We start from the raw sequence: 18,180 nt of genomic DNA, 5'->3' as shown, positions 1-18,180 counted from the left end.
ATATTTTTATGAAAATATGAAAAATTTCCTCTATTCTTTGTTTGCTAAGAGTTTTTTAAAATCATGAATTAAAATTATTACATTAAATTTTCTTAAGTATATTTTCTGCAAATTTTAAAACAATCAAGTGATTTTTCTTTTATGTGGTGATTTAACTTTTTAAAAAATTTTGTGATTCTAGAATAATCCCAACCTGATCTTGATGTATTCTCCTTTGGTTGGATTTTATTTGTTAATTTTGTTTAGGATTATTGCATCTGTATTCAAGGTCTGTAATTTTACTTTCTTATACTTCTTGTCCTTGTTGGGTTTTGGTATCAAGGTTATGCTCGTCTCATAAAACAAGGTGGAAAGTGTTCCTTTTTTACCCCCAGAAGAGTTCCTGTGAGATTGGTGTTTTCTTTCTTAGATTTTTGGAAGAATTGATTGGCAAAACCAGCTGGTGTAGGATTTTCATTAAGGGATGGCTTTTAATTTCAGATTTAATTATTTACATGGAAATAGAATTTTTCTGATTTTATATGTCTTCTTGTGTCTGTTTAGGTAAAGCATATTCCCCCTGCTAGGAATTTATTCAGGCCACCCAAACTTTCCAATTAATAAGTGTAAAGGGGTTCATAATATCCCCTTTAAAAAATACTTGATACTGGTAATTTGTGCTTTGTCTCCTTTTCTTAATCAGTCTCTCTAGGGGTTTATCAATTTTATCAGTCCTTTCAAAGAACCAACTTTTGGCTTTATTGATTTTTTTTTTTTATAGTGTTTATTTTTTTTTTATTTTTTTTACTTGTGGACAGTTTGCTTTATTTATTTATTTATGGCTGTGTTGGGTCTTCGTTTCCGTGCGAGGGCTTCCTCTAGTTGTGGCAAGCGGGGGCCACTCTTCATCGCGGTGCGCGGGCTTCTCACTATCGCGGCCTCTCTTGTTGCGGAGCACAGGCTCCAGACGCGCAGGCTCAGTAATTGTGGCTCACGGGCCCAGTTGCTCCGCGGCATGTGGGATCTTCCCAGACCAGGGCTCGAACCCGTGTCCCCTGCATTAGCAGGCAGATTCTCAACCACTGCGCCACCAGGGAAGCCCGATTTTTTTTTTAATTTCATATTTGTTCTCTATTTCCTTATTTTCTGCTCCTTTTTCTTCCATTTGCTTTGTGTTTCGTTTGCTATTCTTTTCTCTGGTTTCTTGGGATAGATGCTTAATTGATTTTTAGCTGCCTTTCTTTTCCAGTGCATGTGTTTAAGGCTGTAAGTTACCCTCTAAACACCATTAGCTGCATCCCACAAATTTGAATAAGCCAAACTTTCATTTATCTTTTTTTTCATTTATCTTTTATGTAAAAGTATTTTCTAATTTTCATTGTGTTTTTAAAAATTATTATTTAAAAAAATTTTGAAGAAGTGTGTCGTTTAACTTCCCAATGTTTGGGGAGGCTTTTCTCGTTATCTTTTTGTTGATTTCTAGCTTAATTCCATGAAGATCCCTATCTTAGTCGTTTTGGGCTGTTGTTATAAAATACCATAGACTAGCTGACTTATAAACAATAGAAATTTATTTCTCATAGTACTGGAGGCTGGGAAGTCCCAAGATCAAGGTGCCGGCAGCTTCCATGTTTGGTGAGTCCTGTTTCCTGGTCCCTAGATGTCCAGCTTCTTCTCACTGCCCTCCCCGGGCGGACGGGGGCAAGGGAGCTCATTGCACTTAGGACCTAATCCCTCACAGAGTCCGTGCCTCCTAATACCATCGCCTTGGGGGGGATGAATTTTGAGGGGGCATAAACTGTCTATCTACTGCAATCCCTAAAGATACCCTGCATTATTTCAATCCTTTGAAATGAGTTGAGCTTTCCTAATGGCCCAATACACATTCATTTTGTTAAGTGTTCCTTGGGCACTTGAAAGCAATGCGTATCCGCGGGAACGCAGTATTCTCTGTGTATCGGTTAGATCAGGTTTGTTAATCATGTAATTCAGATTCTGGTAGCCACATTAAATAAAGTAGAAATAGGTGAAATTACTTTTAATGTATTTTATTTAGCACAGATATCCAAAATATTATCATTTCAGTGTGTAATCAACATAAAAAAACGAATGAAATATTATACGCTCTTTTTTTCGTACTAAGTCTTTAAAATCCGCTGTGCGTTTCCTGCTTGCAGCACATCTCAGTGTGGAGCAGCCACGCTTCAAGCATCACTGCCTCATAGCTGCACGTGACTGCGTACTGGACAGCCCCCTTCTACTGAGAGATGCATTAAAGGCTCCCACTGTGATGATGAATTTGGCTGTTTCTCCTTTTCTACTTCTCTCCGTTTTTATGTGTTGATATTTTGAGATTATGTTATTAGGTACATTCGAATTTAGAATTCTCCTCGCTAGATTGAACTTGTATCATTATGAAATTTTCCTTTTTATCTCTAGTAACGCTTCTTACTTCAGACACTATTTGACAGTGATATCTGCCCATCAGTTTCCTGTCCGTGTTTGCCTGGGTATCTTTTCCTTTCGCCTGATTGTGATCTTATATCTTAACATGTACCTCTGTGAATAGTGTGTAGTTTTTATTTTAATCAGTTTGATAGTTTTTATCTTTTAATTAGAGTATTTGCTCTATTTAAATGTAATTGCAGTATTTCAGTTTATAGGTACAGAGTTACTGTTTGTGTTCTGTTTGTCCCACCTATTCTGTGTCCTTTCTCTCTTACCTTCTTTGAGAAGTATGAAGTGTTTTTAACTCTGTGTTCCTGTGTCGGTTGTTGGATATACAGTCGCAGACACAGGGCATGTTTTACAGTTCAGCCTAGGTTCGTGCCTGCCTTTACTGCCCCCCTGACACTGCTGTTTGCTTTGACACTCAGACTGCCCTGAATGCCCTCCCACCTCCTGTGTCACTGCTATGATACTTTAAAATTTTAGATATATTTTTGGCATTATCATCATTGTTTTGTACAGTTAATATTGTGATTTATTCTCATAGGTACCCTTTTTGTTGCTTTTCACTTGTTTTTTCATATTTCTGTCAGAGACTTCTTTTTCTCGAAGAACTACTTCAATATTTTTTTAGTTCATGTCTGTGGGTGATGAGTTGTCTCATTTTCATTTGCCTGAAACGTCTTTATTTTGCCTTCACTTTAAAAAAATAAATTTATTTATTTTTATTTTTGGTTGTATTGGGTCTTTGTTGCTGCACGCAGGCTTTCTCTAGCTGCAGCGAGTGGGGGCTACTCTTCCCCATGGTGCGCAGGCTCCTCATTGCGGTGGCTTCTCCTGTTGTGGAGCACGGGCTCTAGGCGTGAGGGCTTCAGTAGTTGTGGCTCACATACTCAGTAGTTGTGGCGCATGGGCTTTGTTGTTCCGCGGCATGTGGGATCTTCCCGGACCAGGGCTCGAACCCGTGTCCCCTGCATTGGCAGGCGGATTCTTAACCACTGCGCCACCAGGGAAGCCCCTATTTTGCCTTCACTTTTTTTTTTTTTTTTTTTTTTGCCGTACGCGGGCCTCTTACTGTTGTGGCCTCTCCCTGTTGTGGCCTCTCCCGTTGCGGAGCACAGGCTCCGGACGCGCAGGCTCAGCGGCCGTGGCTCACGGGCCCAGCTGCTCCGCGGCATGTGGGATCTTCCCGGACCGGGGCACGAACCCATGTCCCCTGCATCGGCCGGCGGACTCTCAACCGCTGCGCCACCAGGGAAGCCCTTGCCTTCACTTTTGAAGCATGTTTTTGTTGGGTATAGAATTCCAGGTTGGTGGTTATTTGTTTTTCAGCATTTTATAGATGCCAATCCCTTATCTTCTGACTTCCTTTTTCTGGAAAAGTCAGCTCTCAGTGTTGTTGTGCCATTAAAGGCAGCGCCGTTTTTCCTCTGGGCACTTTAACATTTTCTTTTTGCCTTAGACACCAGAAGAACTGCTGAAAACCAATGTGTGGTTTTCTTTGTTGAGTCAATGGCTTGATTCTTTAACCAACGTTGACCATTATCTTATAGGTGTTTCTTATTCCCCTTCCTGTCTCTCCTCCACCGTAAGGAGCCCCATTTATATGTACACTAGATCTTTTTAACAGTGTCCTGCGGTGTCTTTTGGGCTCCTTGGATAGACTTTTTTTCCTCTAACTTCTATTTTCTTTTTAAAACTAATCCATCCTTCAGTTCATTGATCCTCTCTTCAGCTGTGTCCGATTTGATGTTAAGCCCATAGATTGAGTTCTTAAATTCAATCACTGTTATTTTCAAGTTCTAGAATCCATTTTGAATTTTGGAAAATTTTCCTTTTGTCAAGTATATTTTTGAACAGTTGAAGTTTGCGTCTGATAACTCTAGTGTATGGGTCCCCTCCGGATCTGTTTCTATTTCTGTTCTTTTTTTCTCCTGGTCCTATTTGTTGTTACGCCCGTTTTTGTCTTTTTAGTTGAGTGTTGGACATTATGTGTGAAAAACTGTAGCGGTTCTGGGTGATGCTGTCCTCCTTCAGAGTCTCCTGTGACGCAGACCCGGGTAGGGTCACAGCTCTTGGCTCAGTCGGGGGCTCAGCGACTGGAGGCTGGGAGTCCTTGTCAGCCTCCGTCTCAGCTGCCTTCACCCGCCTTCCCGCCCCCCCCAGGGTGGAGCCCTGCAGGGTCTCCATCTGGAAGCTTCCCAGGGCCCCTCCTTGGCAGGTCCTGAGCACCGTGAGGTTCTGCTGCAGTTCCGCTGCTCAGCCAGTGTGTGCGGAGTGTTGGGCTCATTTTCTGTGCCCCCTTTTCTCGGGGAGCTTAGTCCCTAAAGTCCTGGCTGACTTGTCAGGTCTGTACTAGAATGTTTGTCTTCCCAGCCTTATGGAACTGTCCAGAGCTCTGTTAGCTGGTACCCTCTGCTTGCCTTTTCGCTGCGTTTTCTTCCCAGAGTCAGCATGGGCAGATGCCCCGAGGGAGGGAGCGCCCCTCTCAGTCTCCCGCTCCCTCACTGGGTTTCCCTTTTCTTTGGAGTCTTGTACCCTCCAGTTTTGGCTGCCTCAGTACCTCTTTGATGCCTTCAGACAGACTTTAAAAATGTGTTTTATTTAGCTTTTCTAGTTCTTGGCGGGCTGACCTACAAACTGCTCACGTACATAACTGGAAGTGGGGGAATAACTGGTGTGTTCTCTCCATCTGAAGCAACACGTAATAGTAAATATATTTGATCATCTCTGTTTGATGCAGGAGAACAAGGACCACTGGTCCTTGCTCAGTCCCCACTACTCCGTTTCTAGTCAGAATCCCCAGGTTGCCCACGCTCGGCCACTTGAACTTGGAAAGAGCATGGAGCAAGCGGCCACTCGCCCTGGAGACAGAGGACCTGCACTCGGGCTCCTCTCGCGGCCATTGTCCCAGCGCCGCACTGGTCTCCCCTCTTCCACTTGCCCTGTGCCGGGCTGGCGGTGACGGCGGGCTGGCGGTGACGGCGGGCTGGCGGTGACGGCGGGCTGGCGGTGGCGGCGGGCCGGCGGTGACAGAGGAGGAGGAGGAGGTGGGAGGGGTTATGTGACCTTTGTTCTGTGAGTTGATCACATGTGGGTTTTCTTTTTCAGTGTTTAAAAAAATTACTGCTTTTAGTCTTCCTTTCAATTTCATTTTAAAGTTGAAAATGAAGATTTTATTCTTAAAGTTGAGTGTAGTGATTTTACAGTCTTTTTGAAAGCAACAGTTGAGATTTTAAAAAGACGTCTCAGAGAACTCCAATATATAGAACCGAGAAAAGAGAATGTGTTCAGGTTGAATTGTGGGCAGAACCCCAAACTGTGCTGCCATCTCTCCCAGAGTCTGCTAATTCCTGAGACTGGTGGATATAGGACTCCAAGCACCCTAAGGACTAAGGTCCTAAAATCACAACTTAGTCTGCCTGTGTCAGGAGTGTTGGTTGTCACAGCAGAGGTTTGGGCTGAGCGGGGAGCAGTGTAGCCTGTGCTGGGGGATCGGAGCGCAAGGAGGGTGGAAGCGCAGCCTGGCCAGGAGGGTGAGAGGGGACGGGAGACGATGCGGGACGGAGGAAGGGGTGACACCTGGTGGGGTCTGAGGGGCTGCGGCCGTCAAGGCTCGGGCAGGGATGCCCCTGAACGTCTGCGCTGCCCCCTCCACGGCACCAGTTACCTGGCAGCCGAGGGCCGAGGTTGAGAGGCTCTGGTGGGAAGAATCCCAGGCCTGTCTCAAGCACCGCTGAGTTCACAGCGGGGTCCAGCACTCCACTGGGGGTTCACGGTCAGTGCCCCTACCAAGGTTGGATCAGTGCTGCTGAGCTGAAGTGAGTGAGTCAGGCAGGGAGGACTGACCTCAGAATCAGAGTGAGGTCAAAGGAGCTCAGTGACTCCTCTTCCAGGCTGGAGTCTAGGGATGCCCTTGACTTTAGGTGGGGCCCTTCCAGTGAGCTTCTTCAGCAGGTGCAGGTGGCAAAACCCCTCTCCGAAGACCATGGGTATTTCTAGTGTTTTTGGTTTCTGAAACAGTTAATACTGTTCAGTACTACTTTGAAACAGTATCCTTTCAGTTAATACTACTTTGTTCAGTAGTATTACTTTGTTCAGTAATGCTACTACTGTTCAGTACTACTTTGAAACAGTATCCTTGAGCACGGGCGCCTTCCCTCTTCGGCACACGCTCACTGCACCGTTGAGCAGAGCCCTCCGGTCTCCGTGGAGCCCCTTGTGACTGAGTTGGTTCCGGGTTCTGGGCTCCTGGGAGACAGTGGCAGAGGCAGAGCTATATGCAGCCATTTCGTCTCCAGATAGCGGTGAGAGTGGTCACAGTGGTGAGAGTGGGATAGGGGTGATAGTGGTCGTAGTGGTCATAGTGGGATAGTGGTCATAGTGGTGATAGTGGTGATAGTTTTGGCCTCAGTGGGGAAGGATTGACACCATCTGGTTGAAGGTTGTAAGAGGCCGTGCTGGTGCTGTGTGGAGGATGGGTGGGGCGGGGCTAGAAGGGATGGGGAAGAAACCACTGGCGGAGAGTCATTGGGGTACATGGGTTGAGCTGTAGAGTCAGTACTTTAGGCAAAAGTTTTAAACCCCTTGACATCACCCATCTTACAAAGCACAGAACAATGTATGTAACATTTTAATGAAGTGTACATACTGCTTATGTGTATAATGTAAACACTAATATTCACTGAGCGCCTGTTCTGTGTCAGACACTGTTCTAGGTGCTGAATACTCAGTATGTAGGAAGGGTCACGTGGCCCAAGATCCCTTTATTTGTGCAAAGAGAAACAGAATGAAAGACTCGGTGTAGTTCAGTTTGACCAAGTTTGACGCGTGGACAGAACCGCAGCAGAAGCAGCGGCTGGTGCCGGGTGTCTGCACAGGAGGACTCGGCCCGGCGGCTTTCCTCACGTTTCCACGACCCTCTGTCCTCCCCGCTCTACTGCTTGAGCTCACACACACGTCCTCGCCTGGCACACCTCCATTTGGGTGGGCTTTGGGCCTCTTGAATTCAGCATGGGCCCAAACCAGCTCTTCCCCGCGTCTGTCCCTCCTCCTGAGATGGTACGGTTTTCTGCCGAGTCAGGTGGCCAGAAAGCAAGAGACCCCTCGTCTCACCCTCCTAGTCTCCAGGCCCTGTAGGAGGCACCTTTCCTGTCTCTCGGACGCCGCCTCTGAGGTCCGCTGGCGAGGTCTGGACCCTCTTCTTCCACCAGGTTGATTCAAGGAGGGGTTGATCCCAGCGACCTCTCTGTCCTGCACCAGCCATACTGGGTTGTAGGTCATTCCTCACAGGAGATGTTCTGTTTTCCTGCAGTTTCTTTGTAAATATGCTGTTCTGTCAGAGAAGAAGGCCCTTCTTACCCTGTCTTCTGCTTGCTAGCTCGTAGCGCAAGCTGCTGCTGAGTGCTTTGGTAGCTAACTCTTTTGGAGAGCCAGTTTGGCCCTGTGTAGGAAGATCCTCACAAAACTCCTGTTCTTCTTTCTTTTCCAGATTACTCTTCCATTTATTTATTTACTTTTTAGCATGGATTTTGCAGCTAGACAGGTCTGCATTTTACTTCTGTCTACAAAGTAACTGCCTGCTGTTAGGCCAGTGGCTTAGCTCTTTACTCTTTTAAATTAAATTAAATTAATTTATTTTTTATTTATTTTTTGTCTGCATTGGGTCTTCATTGCTGTGTGTGAGCTTTCTCTAGCTGCGGCGAGCTGGGGCTACTCTTTGTTGCTGTGCATGGGCTTCTCATTGCAGTGGCTTCTCTTGCTGTGGAGCACGGGCTCTAGGCGCGCGGGCTTCGGTAGTTGTGGCTTGCAGGCTCTAGAGCGCAGGCTCAGTAGTTGTGGCGCACGGCCTTAGTTGCTCCACGGCATGTGGGATCTTCCTGGCCAGGGATCAAACCTGTGTCCCCTGCATTGGCAGGCAGACTCTTATCCACTGCACCACCAGGGAAGCCCAAGGAAATGGTTCTTATCTGGAGGAAACTTACGCATAATGATATTCACCATAATAGTTTTAAATACGATTTACATTTTTTACTGGTTAGAAAATTATAAGAGCAATACACCAGTTAGAAACCATTTGAAAGTATAAATGATGTGTAGTTCGCGTTCCACAGGGGTTTAACGTCTCCCACTTTACCTCCCAGCCTTACCTCACTTCCCCCATTTTTGCCCTCACTTCGAGAGGGAACGATTTCTGGTGGTCCCGTTCTTGTGGTGGGAGGTGGGCTCACTGGGCTGAGGCGGTGGTTTCTGAGCCCTCTTCGTCTCTCTCTCTGCACTTCCTCCTGCTCCCCAGGGACCTTCCTGGTCACTAGGGGACTTCCTAGGGCCTTAGCATCCATTTGGCGTTCCTGCCAAATCACGTCTTTGATTGGAAGTTGCAGTGATGATTTCTCCGACTCTCGGTCCTCCTTCGTTTATTAATTGATGCTCCTCTTTCAAGAGCATCCCTTTTTATTCTCTTTCTCTCTCAGTCACTGTGGACACTGGATTGGTATTTATTCGGTGTATTATAGTCAGTTATCATTATTCCTTAGATGCTTATATTGTCCCCCTTGGATTGGCTTCTGTGGCCTTTGCCAAGGCCCTGTTAGTCTTTGAATGTTTCCTTGTTTTCTGGAACAAAAATTTGTCCCAGGCCCACTTTGTGTTTTTCCTGCCTCAGATCTGAAATCATTCCTCTGAGGAGCCCTGGTTCCTTTTCGTGGGGAAGTATTTAGAAATCAATATCTGGAGGCCAGGTGTGCTCATGTCACAGGGGTTAGCATCTTTTAGGTCCTCCTAGGGAACAGAGCTAGACAAAAATATTCATTTTTTAAAAACCGTGGATTTCATATTGATATTTCCTTAACAAATTAAAATGAAGTCTTTCCCCTTAGTTTATTTTCTATTTATAATTCTTGTCTTACATTGTTTTGATTTCTAATGATGTTATTAGCATTATTTTCTTTATCCTATGATATACATGAAATATTTTCAACATTTTAATACCATATCATTATAATCATCCTACTGTATGAAGTTTTATAATTTCTTTGCAATTCTTTGGGTCTTAGAATAAATAAATGTATCTAAATAATATATAGTTAGAATAATGGGTTTTAAAGCAATGTGAAGTAACATAGCTGCACAAATAAAATTTGATACACAGTTCATTTGTTTCTGTTTATTTTTTTTTAATAAATTTATTTTATTTATTTATTTTTGGCTGCATTGGGTCTTCGTTGCTGCGTGTGGGCTTTCTCTAGTTGCGGGAGCGGGGACTACTCTTCGTTGCGGTGCGCGGGCTTCTCATTGCAGTGGCTTCTCTTGTTGCGGAGCACGGGCTCTAGGCACGCGGGCTCCAGTAGTTGTGGCATGTGGGCTCAGTAGTTGTGGCGCAATGGGCTTAGTTGCTCTGCGGCATGTGGGATCTTCCCGGACTAGGGCTTGAACCCGCATCCCCTGCATTGGCAAGCGGATTCTTAACCACTGCGCCACCAGGGAAGCCCTCTTTTTATTCTTAATTTTAGGGTTTGCAGTCTTCTTTTGGAGTTAATTTTTTTCGAATACATAAAGCATTTACATGGTTCAAAAATCGGAACTATAGGAAAAGGCATTCTCAGAAATCTTGCTTCTCCTGTCTCTGTCCCATCCAACCCTCACAGGTGGGGTGACCATGTCTCCTAGTTTGCGTGAGATGGTCCTGGGTTTTGCCTGTTATCCTGAGCAGTTAGCAAGTGTTCCCTTTCACTCTCAGAAATGAAGCACAGCTGAAGGTTTGTTGCTTGCTAATGCTAATTAGAGAAGTGACAAAATGTTTCCACTTCGTAGGTTTTCCCTGTAGCTGGAAGTGAGCTCTTGGCCCAGTTCTGCAGGCTTGGATAGCAGGTCCTTGGCAGGGAAGGTCCACCCGGAGAGTTCTTACGCTTGGCTTGCAGAGTCTCAGTGTTATTCTGAGGGGGAAATTTCATTTTGCTCTGAAAATAAATTTGGGAGCTTAAAGCATATCCTGCATTTCCAAGTTTTTCTGCTTTGCAAATAGGCTAATTATCCCTTCTGCCTGTGTAATTTTAAACCCTTGTCCGTAGTAACATAATCATTGATTGCATGTGTGGCATGTCGGTATAAAAGTTTAAGTTCTACTTGAGACTAGTCGATATTTCTGAGCCATTGATCTCTCTTGAAATCGGAAGGTGCTGTTAGAAGCTGGGGCCCGCTCTTCTCCCCACCTTGACAGTCTTTCATGGGAGAACGTGAATGCCAGGTAAGGTCAGGCATCCTCTGTACCCCAAAACAGAAACAGATGTGGCAGGGGAAGAGTATTTCAAATAGTCTGAGTATTAATTTGAATAGTCTGATGTGGTATTTGTTTTCATGCAAATTAAAATCTAAAGGACTTTATTTGTGACCAAGTGTGAAATCCAGTTGAGGCCAAGGGTTAAAGAAGTTGTGTATGGCACTTTGCTGCTTTGTGGCTCAGCTCCTTTCCCTCCACCGCAGACACATGCTGACGGGGGACTGTCAGCACACTGGCGTTTCACCCCTGCGCTGTCTGAGGGCATTTTATAAAACAGTAGCGCAGCTCCTTCCTCAAGCCGACAGTGACTTAAACGAAGAGCTTAAAGCAGGCCTGCGGGTGTGCCCCGCATCTCTCACTCGCGGGCCTGTCTCTCTGGGTAGATTCCATCCCACGCCTGCCCCACCATGGACCCCAGGTCAAGGTGGGTGCATTTTTGAGGAAAGCAGCCTGTTCAGGCAGAGTCGGCGGACTTGCGGGCCAGCCTTCCTTCCCTGGTTACTTTTGTCAGTTTCCTCAGAGGTGAGCCTTCAGCGTTGTCATCAGTCGGTGAGGAACAGTAACTGTTTGTTTTTATTTAGCAAGTATTATACTTAGTGTTGGCCATGTGTTAGGCACTGGCCAGGGGCTGTGTGGATGGATGTTTAGGGGGATTAAATGAGGTGATAGCCAACATGTTTTGCCTCTAAGCCTTTTTTTTTAAAGTGAAGTATAGTTGGTTTACGATGTTGTGTTAGTTGCAGGTGTACAGCAAAATGATTCAGTTTTACATACATATATATATATTCTTTTTCAGATTCTTTTCCCATGTAGGTTATTACAAAATATTGAGTATAGTTCCCTGTGCTATACTGTAGATCCTTGTTGGTTATCTATTTTATATATACTAGTGTGTATATGTTAATCCCAAACTCCTAATTTATCCCTCTCCCATCTTCCCCTTTGGTAACCATAAGTTTGTTTTCTATGTCTGTGGGTCTATTTCTGTTTTGCATATAAGTTCATTTGTTTCTTTTTTGGGCTGCGCCGAGCAGCCTGTGGGATCTTAGATCCCCGACCAGGGATCGAACCTATGCCCCCTGCAGTGGAAGCACGGAGTCCTCACCACTGGACCACCAAGAGATTCCTGTATCATTTTTTTTTAGATTCCGCATATAAGCGATATATGATAGCCTCTAAGCCTCTTTATGTGAATTATCTCACTGAGGCCTCATAATGATACTATAGAGTATACTTTATTTATTTATTTTTGGCTGTGTTGGGTCTTCATTGCTGCACGTGGACTTTCTCTAGTTGCGGCGAGCGGGGGCTACTCTTCATCGCAGTGCACGGGCTTCTCACTGCGGTGGCTTTTCTTGTTGCAGAGCACGGGCTCTAGGCGCGCAGCCTTCAGTAGTTGCGGCACGTGGGCTCCCTAGTTGTGGCTCGCAGGCTCTAGAGCGCAGGCTCAGTAGTTGTGGCGCATGGGCTTAGTTGCTTTGCGGCATGTGGGATCTTCCCGGACCAGGGCTCGAACCTGTGTCCCCTGCATTGGCAGGCGGATTCTTAACCACTGCGCCACCAGGGAAGTCGCCTATAGAGTATACTTTAAACAGTACTAGAAAGCAGGATGCTATTATGTACCCCATTTTATAGATGAAGAAATTGAGGTTGGGGAGCTCCCCAGAGCCCCATAGATCACAGGTGGTGGTCAGTGTTTGCACCCAGGCAGTCTGACTCCAGGGCTCCTCCTCGCAGGAGGAGATGGGCCGGCAGGATGCCCCCAATGCCCGTGGGGGTGGTCCTGTGAGTGCCAGGGTTTGCTTCTTCAGCAAAGGGTCTCTGTCCCCGTCGGCTCTGCCTGTGGGCGGCGGGCAGCGCCCAGAACAGGAGCCCTCCAGTGGTCCCCACGGCACCTGCCGCCCTGCAGAGCCTCGTGGGGCGAATACGATGGTTTCCCGACACCGTCAGTTGGTTCCTCTAATGCCCAGAATCTTTAAAGTCCTCCGTTCTCAGATGTCTTGTCTAATTCTGTTTCTGACTATTCTTGTGGCTCTTTCACTTGACGAATCCAGGACGTTTAGAGTTTCTCTTTCGTCCCTCATCACCTTCCCCAGAAGCTCTTGCCCGCAGTGTGTGCCCAGGGGTCTACGTGTGCTGTGGACGGCGGCTCCGGAGTGCGCCTGTCCCTCAGCCAACTCTCGGCCCCTGGTGAGAGTCACATGCACTGAACTGCGCCACGTCTGGGTGGATCACTGCAACAGTGAGGAAGGAAAGAGCTGTGGCTTTGGAACGCAACAGATCAGCCGGCAGTTTGCATGTCAGGGTGTGCAAGGCCCGTCTTCTGTCACTGTCTGTGATGCAGGTAGCTGGGTAGCAGCGCGGCAGAGCCCTGAGACAGCTTCTGATCTGGTTCCGTCACCGGGTCACCTCTTGGAGCCTCTGGTCGCATCTCTGTAGAATGGGGAGGGGCAAGGGGACTCGACCCTGTAGTTCAAAGCCTTATGGAAAGGAGCCTGTCTCTGGAGGGTCTCCGAGGGGCTGGCTCCCCAGGGAGCGCAGTGCCACCTAGAGCCTCATGTGCCGAGAACCTGCGGCCACACGGGGGTCCAGGGAGGACGGTTGGGAAGCCCTGGGAGCTAGATGGTCTCCATGTCCCTTTGGGCACTGTGACTGTCAATGTTCTGTAGCTCCTGCACAGCCCTTTACTGTACGTGGGAAGGAAAGTCGACGTTTGGCTGTGGTTTTCACCGCAGCTGGGGCCGAAGAGTGAGGAGTGATGCTGGGGGCACAGCTGGTCCTGAGCAGACGCTCTGCCCCTCCGGACGTCTCTCTCCCCAGGCTGAGGCCGCGTCCTTTAGCCACTCAACGAGAAACATCCTGGTGCATTTGGATGGGATGTGATTCCTACCGTGAGTGTAAGAATGGAGGTTTTGTGAGAAGGGCAAGGAATCAGATGATGGGAGGGAAATTGCAAGGACTTTCTTCACTGCGTTTGTTTTTGCCTGTGTGGAGGGAGCCGCTTTTTCTTACTGTGTGAGTTGGAGGCCATGCTTAACTAAGAGCATGGGCTCTGGGGCTGGGCCCTCACTTTGCCGCCTGCGCTGAGAGCTGCTTCACAGGCTGCGGTGACGCCACCCTGAGCGTGTCCAAGAAGCCCTCCCAAGAGTGCCTGGGCTCCGAGCAGAGCGGGAGGCGTTAGCCGGTGTTCTGCTGAACAGCGTCAGGGAGTGTGGCGATGATGAGGGGTCCCTTCCTTCTGGGTTCCCAAAGTTACTAGGGGAAAAAAGGAGGCAAGTGAAAAAAAGGAAGTTCAAACAATGTCAGCTGTAAGATGCACAGAGTAACAGTCTCTGCCCGCATCCAGCGTGCCCGCGGGGTGGGGCGACGTCAGAAAGGCAGTGGCGTTTCTCACGCTCATTCATGCTTCTCACTGAGGAAGATGGGTGAAGTTCCGCGTTGAGGAAAGCAAGCATGCTAAGTTGGGGGGCTTAGTTGCAGACTGCCTGGGTGATCCATGCAGAAAAATAAATGGCTGTGCACACTCTGAGTAGCTCCCAGCATCTCGGGGAAGGTGGGGGCGCCGGGCCTGGAGGCCACGAGCCCTGTCCTGCTGTGTGAGGCTCTGATGAAGCTGCTTGTCCGGAAACTGCACCTGCACTGCCCACACCATCGCCCGGACCCTCGGATGCATGACCACCTCTGGGCACCACTTGTTGCTTCCCGTTCGGAGTCTGGGCTCCAGGCCTGTGATTGGTGGGCCTGGGGCTGTTCTGCACTGTCCCCAGATGTGGGAGAGGCCAGGAGAGCAGGGGGCTGGTGCTTCTGCCTCGTCCTCTGGGTCACAAGCCGTTCCTCAAGGACAGACCACTTCCCAGCCGTGGGAAGGGGGCTCCGAGGCTGCGTGGCTAAAATAGATGCCACGTGGCGACAGTATGACCATGCGCGTTGACAGTGTCAGAAAGCAGCGTGGCGTTTGCTTAGGTGGCACACAGCGAAGACTGCCCGGCTGGGATTTTCAGGGACAGTCGCCACGTCCATCTCTCCTCCGCCCTGACCTGCTGGAGAGAGAAAAGAACACAGTAAATAGAGATTGAAGTCGGGTGCCCCTCCCGGCGGCCTCCTGTGGCATCACAGAGACTTTTGCTGTTTTATTCCTGCCCCTGGTTATCTGTGCTCCATTTCAAGGAGAAAGTTCCACAAACTAGAAGCGCTGCCCTTTTGGCTTGTGTAGCAGGGTGCCTGAACATGACCTGAGCGTAGAAAGGTCCATGGGGGGCGAGTGGTGGGTGGTTAGAACAAAGGGTTTAAGTTGGAAAGAATGTACATTCCAAGGTTGTTTTCTTGTGCAAACCAGAGAAATACTTGGTCCCAAAAAAGTTTAACGACGAATCAAGAGATTGCTCGAAAGCACATTCCTGCTGATAGGTTCTGCGCGCTTTGTACAAACCCTTGAGTGTCCGGTGCTTTCCTCTTTGTTTCCCCGCTGAAATAGTGTTTTCACTATTAATGACTGTTATTAAAAGGGCCGCTGCTGCCAGGAAGTGAGATGTTCTCTGGTGTGCCCGCAGGTGCTCAGGCTATAGCCCGTTTAGTAAGTGACCTCCAGCCTGGCACCCACCCTGCTGCTCAGACGCTTTCACTGCACTCAACGAAGAAATGAAGGTCTTTGGTGTTGACTTGGAATGCGTGTTTCCTGTGCTCTGAAACGCTACTGGTGTTGCTTCAGTTAACTTCATCTTAAGATTCTCTCACTGGAAGTTTTATAGTAATACTACAGAAAAACAATCTGACACACATAATCCTAATTTAAAGTAACTTTAAAAATTGTCAGTAATGTAGAGGGAGCTCGTGTTCTCGTCTTTGTGTATTTCCTGTGCTCACTGGCAGGTGTTAGGTTCTTTTTTTTCCATGTTTGGAAAACCTCTGTGGAAAGAATTGAGGGAAAGGAAGCACTTGCTACCCAAAGATAGTTGGATAATTATTTTCATTTTATCCTAGTCATGTGCTCGTGACTAGGAAATACATTAAAATCCTAGCCTTCTTCTGCCCCTTTTCTGTAGTCGTGCAGATTCGTTCACTTCTGTGGGCTCGGCATCCCCCTTTTGAAGGTGACTGCCACGGCTGTGTCTTCATCCCCAAGTCTGTGATGCACCTTTCACGCCCCAGCCCCAAGCTTTGTCACATCCTTTAGATGTGACCCAGGCTCTCCTGCTGCGTCTCATATCCAGGGTTGCGCCATGCATCCTCCTTGCTCAGCCTCCCCTCCCACCTCCCCTCCCAGCTTTCCGTGCCTCGCCGTTCCTTCCCTTCTCACCCTCCAGGACCACTCAGCGCTGCTTCGGTTTTTCTTTCCTAATGTTTTTATTTTCTCCTGTATTCTGGTATCGCTGCTTGGCCCCTCCATGCCTTGAGCCTCCGTGATGCACCCTCTCCCCTTTCCAGTCCCTCCAGCACGCTTCTTACAGCTCCCAGGTTAACCTGCACCTTTGCTGCGCGCAGGTTTCTGCAGCGCCCACCCCTGGTAGCAGAGGCAAAACCTAAGCTCTTTGTGTGGCACTCACAACTCCACGATCTGGCTTTCTTCAGCCTTCCCACACCATTTCCCTCTGTAAATACCCCTTCGTTCTGGCCACACCAGTCTTTTTGCTCCCCTTCCCTCACACCCTGGCCTACACAATTCCCTGCTTGTGGAGTCCCTTTCCCGCTCCCTTTTTTCAAAACCCCACCTGTGTCTCAAGGCCGAGGTCAACCCTGTGAGGTCTGTTCTCACACCTCTAATTCCTACTGGGATTCAGCGTCTGTCCCATCTCTAGGAGAAGATGGAGTCTGATGCCTGGGGCCGGTGTTACTTTTTATTCCTTTTACTTTTCTTCAGCTTTTAAAAATGTCATCAGCTTGAAGAAAAACACAGATGAAGTAGTAGGCTTGGGTATATATCAAGGCCATCCTTGAGGGGGGCAAAAGAAATCACAGAAAGATATCCTGGGGGATATGTAGCTGCCCTCTTTCTTTCCACGTGGTGATGGTGGTGAAGTTATTGGTTGACTGTAACAGTCCCTTCCTTTTCACTAACTGCTGAGTGATATTTTTCTTGTCCACCCAGTCTTTCCTGCTCTCCACCCCCCTCCCCACCTGTTTCAAGTCTTCAATCCTCTGCTTACTAACATGTGGCCTTGGTGTTGATACTTACTGTGTTATCTTCCCCTGAAGATAACATATTGTCTGTATTGAGTTCTCAGTCCCAAGCCACTTATTAACTGAGTGACCTTTGCACTTCACTAACCTGCCTGGGCCTGTATTATAATTTGTAAAATGAGGTCATTATGAGCACCTTACTGGGTGGTTGAGAATAAAATGTGATAACATATGTGAAAATACTTTGAAAACCATAAAGCAGCAAACAAAAATAGCGCTATTGCCATTAATATTTACATCTACGTGTACTTAGAATAGCACCTCAGAAATTGCTGGTGTTGTCCAGCTGGTGTTTTCCAGGGCTACTCATCCTTAGGCCTGTGTTCCTACCCTACTAAGCTTACTAGAGCCACAGACGAACCCTAATAAAGTACCTTCAGTTATGGTTTTGTAGCTGGCCTTTGTTTCATTCTCAGGTGTCTTCTTGTTAAATTAGAGGGTAAAACTGTTGTAACGGGGGCTCTTGTCAGACTGGTTTGCAAGACATGAATACACAGACCCACAAAAGGTTAAGAAGGTTACAGAGTAGTAATATTTGCTGTCAGAGGTAGTATGTTACTGATTTGTTTCCGTACAGAGCTATTGCCTGAACACTGGTGTGTTGCTAGACCCTTTGGGGGGCTGGGGTTTCAGTAGTGAGGGGGCACGTCTTTCCCCCGAGTAGACTGGGGTCTGCGCAGTGAAGCGGTGGCGGAGGCCTGGGGAAGCCTAAGCGGGAGATGGGTGGTCAAGCCCAGCCCTCGCGACCCTGTGTTCAGCCTGCGGGAGGGTGCGGGGCTGGGCCGGCAGGTCAGCAGGTGGGGAAGGAGGGAGGTGATGGGGGTGCGGCCCTGACACAGTGTGGGGATGGTCCTTCGCACGGGGGTGGGAAGAGGACGGTTGACAAAGGCCTTGAGAGTGTGGCCCCGGGGAAGTGGTGACCAGGAGCAGAGCTGGTTGTCTGACAGCTTCTGGGGGAGGATGGTGATGGACGGGCAGACTCTGGACAGGCAGAGGGGCGGATCTGCAGGCAGCCGAGACATTTTGTCGACAATCAACCCTTTATCTGTATCATTTCCACCAATCAGCTTTGTGGTCTTCTAGTAGGCAATGTCATTCTTGTTATGAAAGCTGCATGACAGAGAATCAGAAGCCTTTTTCAAGTTCATTTGTACTTATTACTTTCAGCCTTTGCCCTGTGGCCTGAAACACTGCAGCATTTGTGTTTCTTTGACTCGTCAGCAGAATTTCAGGAAATGCTATAAACGTAGCCGTAGATACTCTGAGACTACTCATTCTTAAACTTGTATTTCTATTGA

The 18,180-nt window shown here is 47.7% G+C and overlaps 1 protein-coding gene across 11 annotated transcripts in view; it reads left to right on the top strand.

Annotated features, from left to right (window-relative positions):
* Positions 1-18,180, top strand: part of PPFIA1 (PTPRF interacting protein alpha 1) — a 113,206-nt gene that overhangs the window by 28,593 nt on the left and 66,433 nt on the right. For 7 of the 11 annotated variants that reach the window (XR_009542283.1, XM_060158276.1, XM_060158277.1 and 4 more), the window contains exon 3: positions 1,546-1,614. The exons of 3 other annotated variants lie outside the window; for them this stretch is intronic. Coding sequence is in view for 6 of the 8 variants with exons in the window: in XM_060158276.1 (XP_060014259.1) it covers positions 1,546-1,614 (69 nt within the window). In the remaining 2 variants the exon portion in view is untranslated. The remainder of the gene's footprint in view (positions 1-1,545; positions 1,615-18,180) is intronic. One more of the 11 variants, XM_060158285.1, reaches the window with a different exon arrangement.

This window comes from Lagenorhynchus albirostris, chromosome 9, assembly GCF_949774975.1.
Source record: "Lagenorhynchus albirostris chromosome 9, mLagAlb1.1, whole genome shotgun sequence".
NCBI classification, from domain to species: domain Eukaryota; kingdom Metazoa; phylum Chordata; class Mammalia; order Artiodactyla; family Delphinidae; genus Lagenorhynchus; species Lagenorhynchus albirostris.
This window is presented reverse-complemented; position numbering and strand designations above follow the sequence as displayed.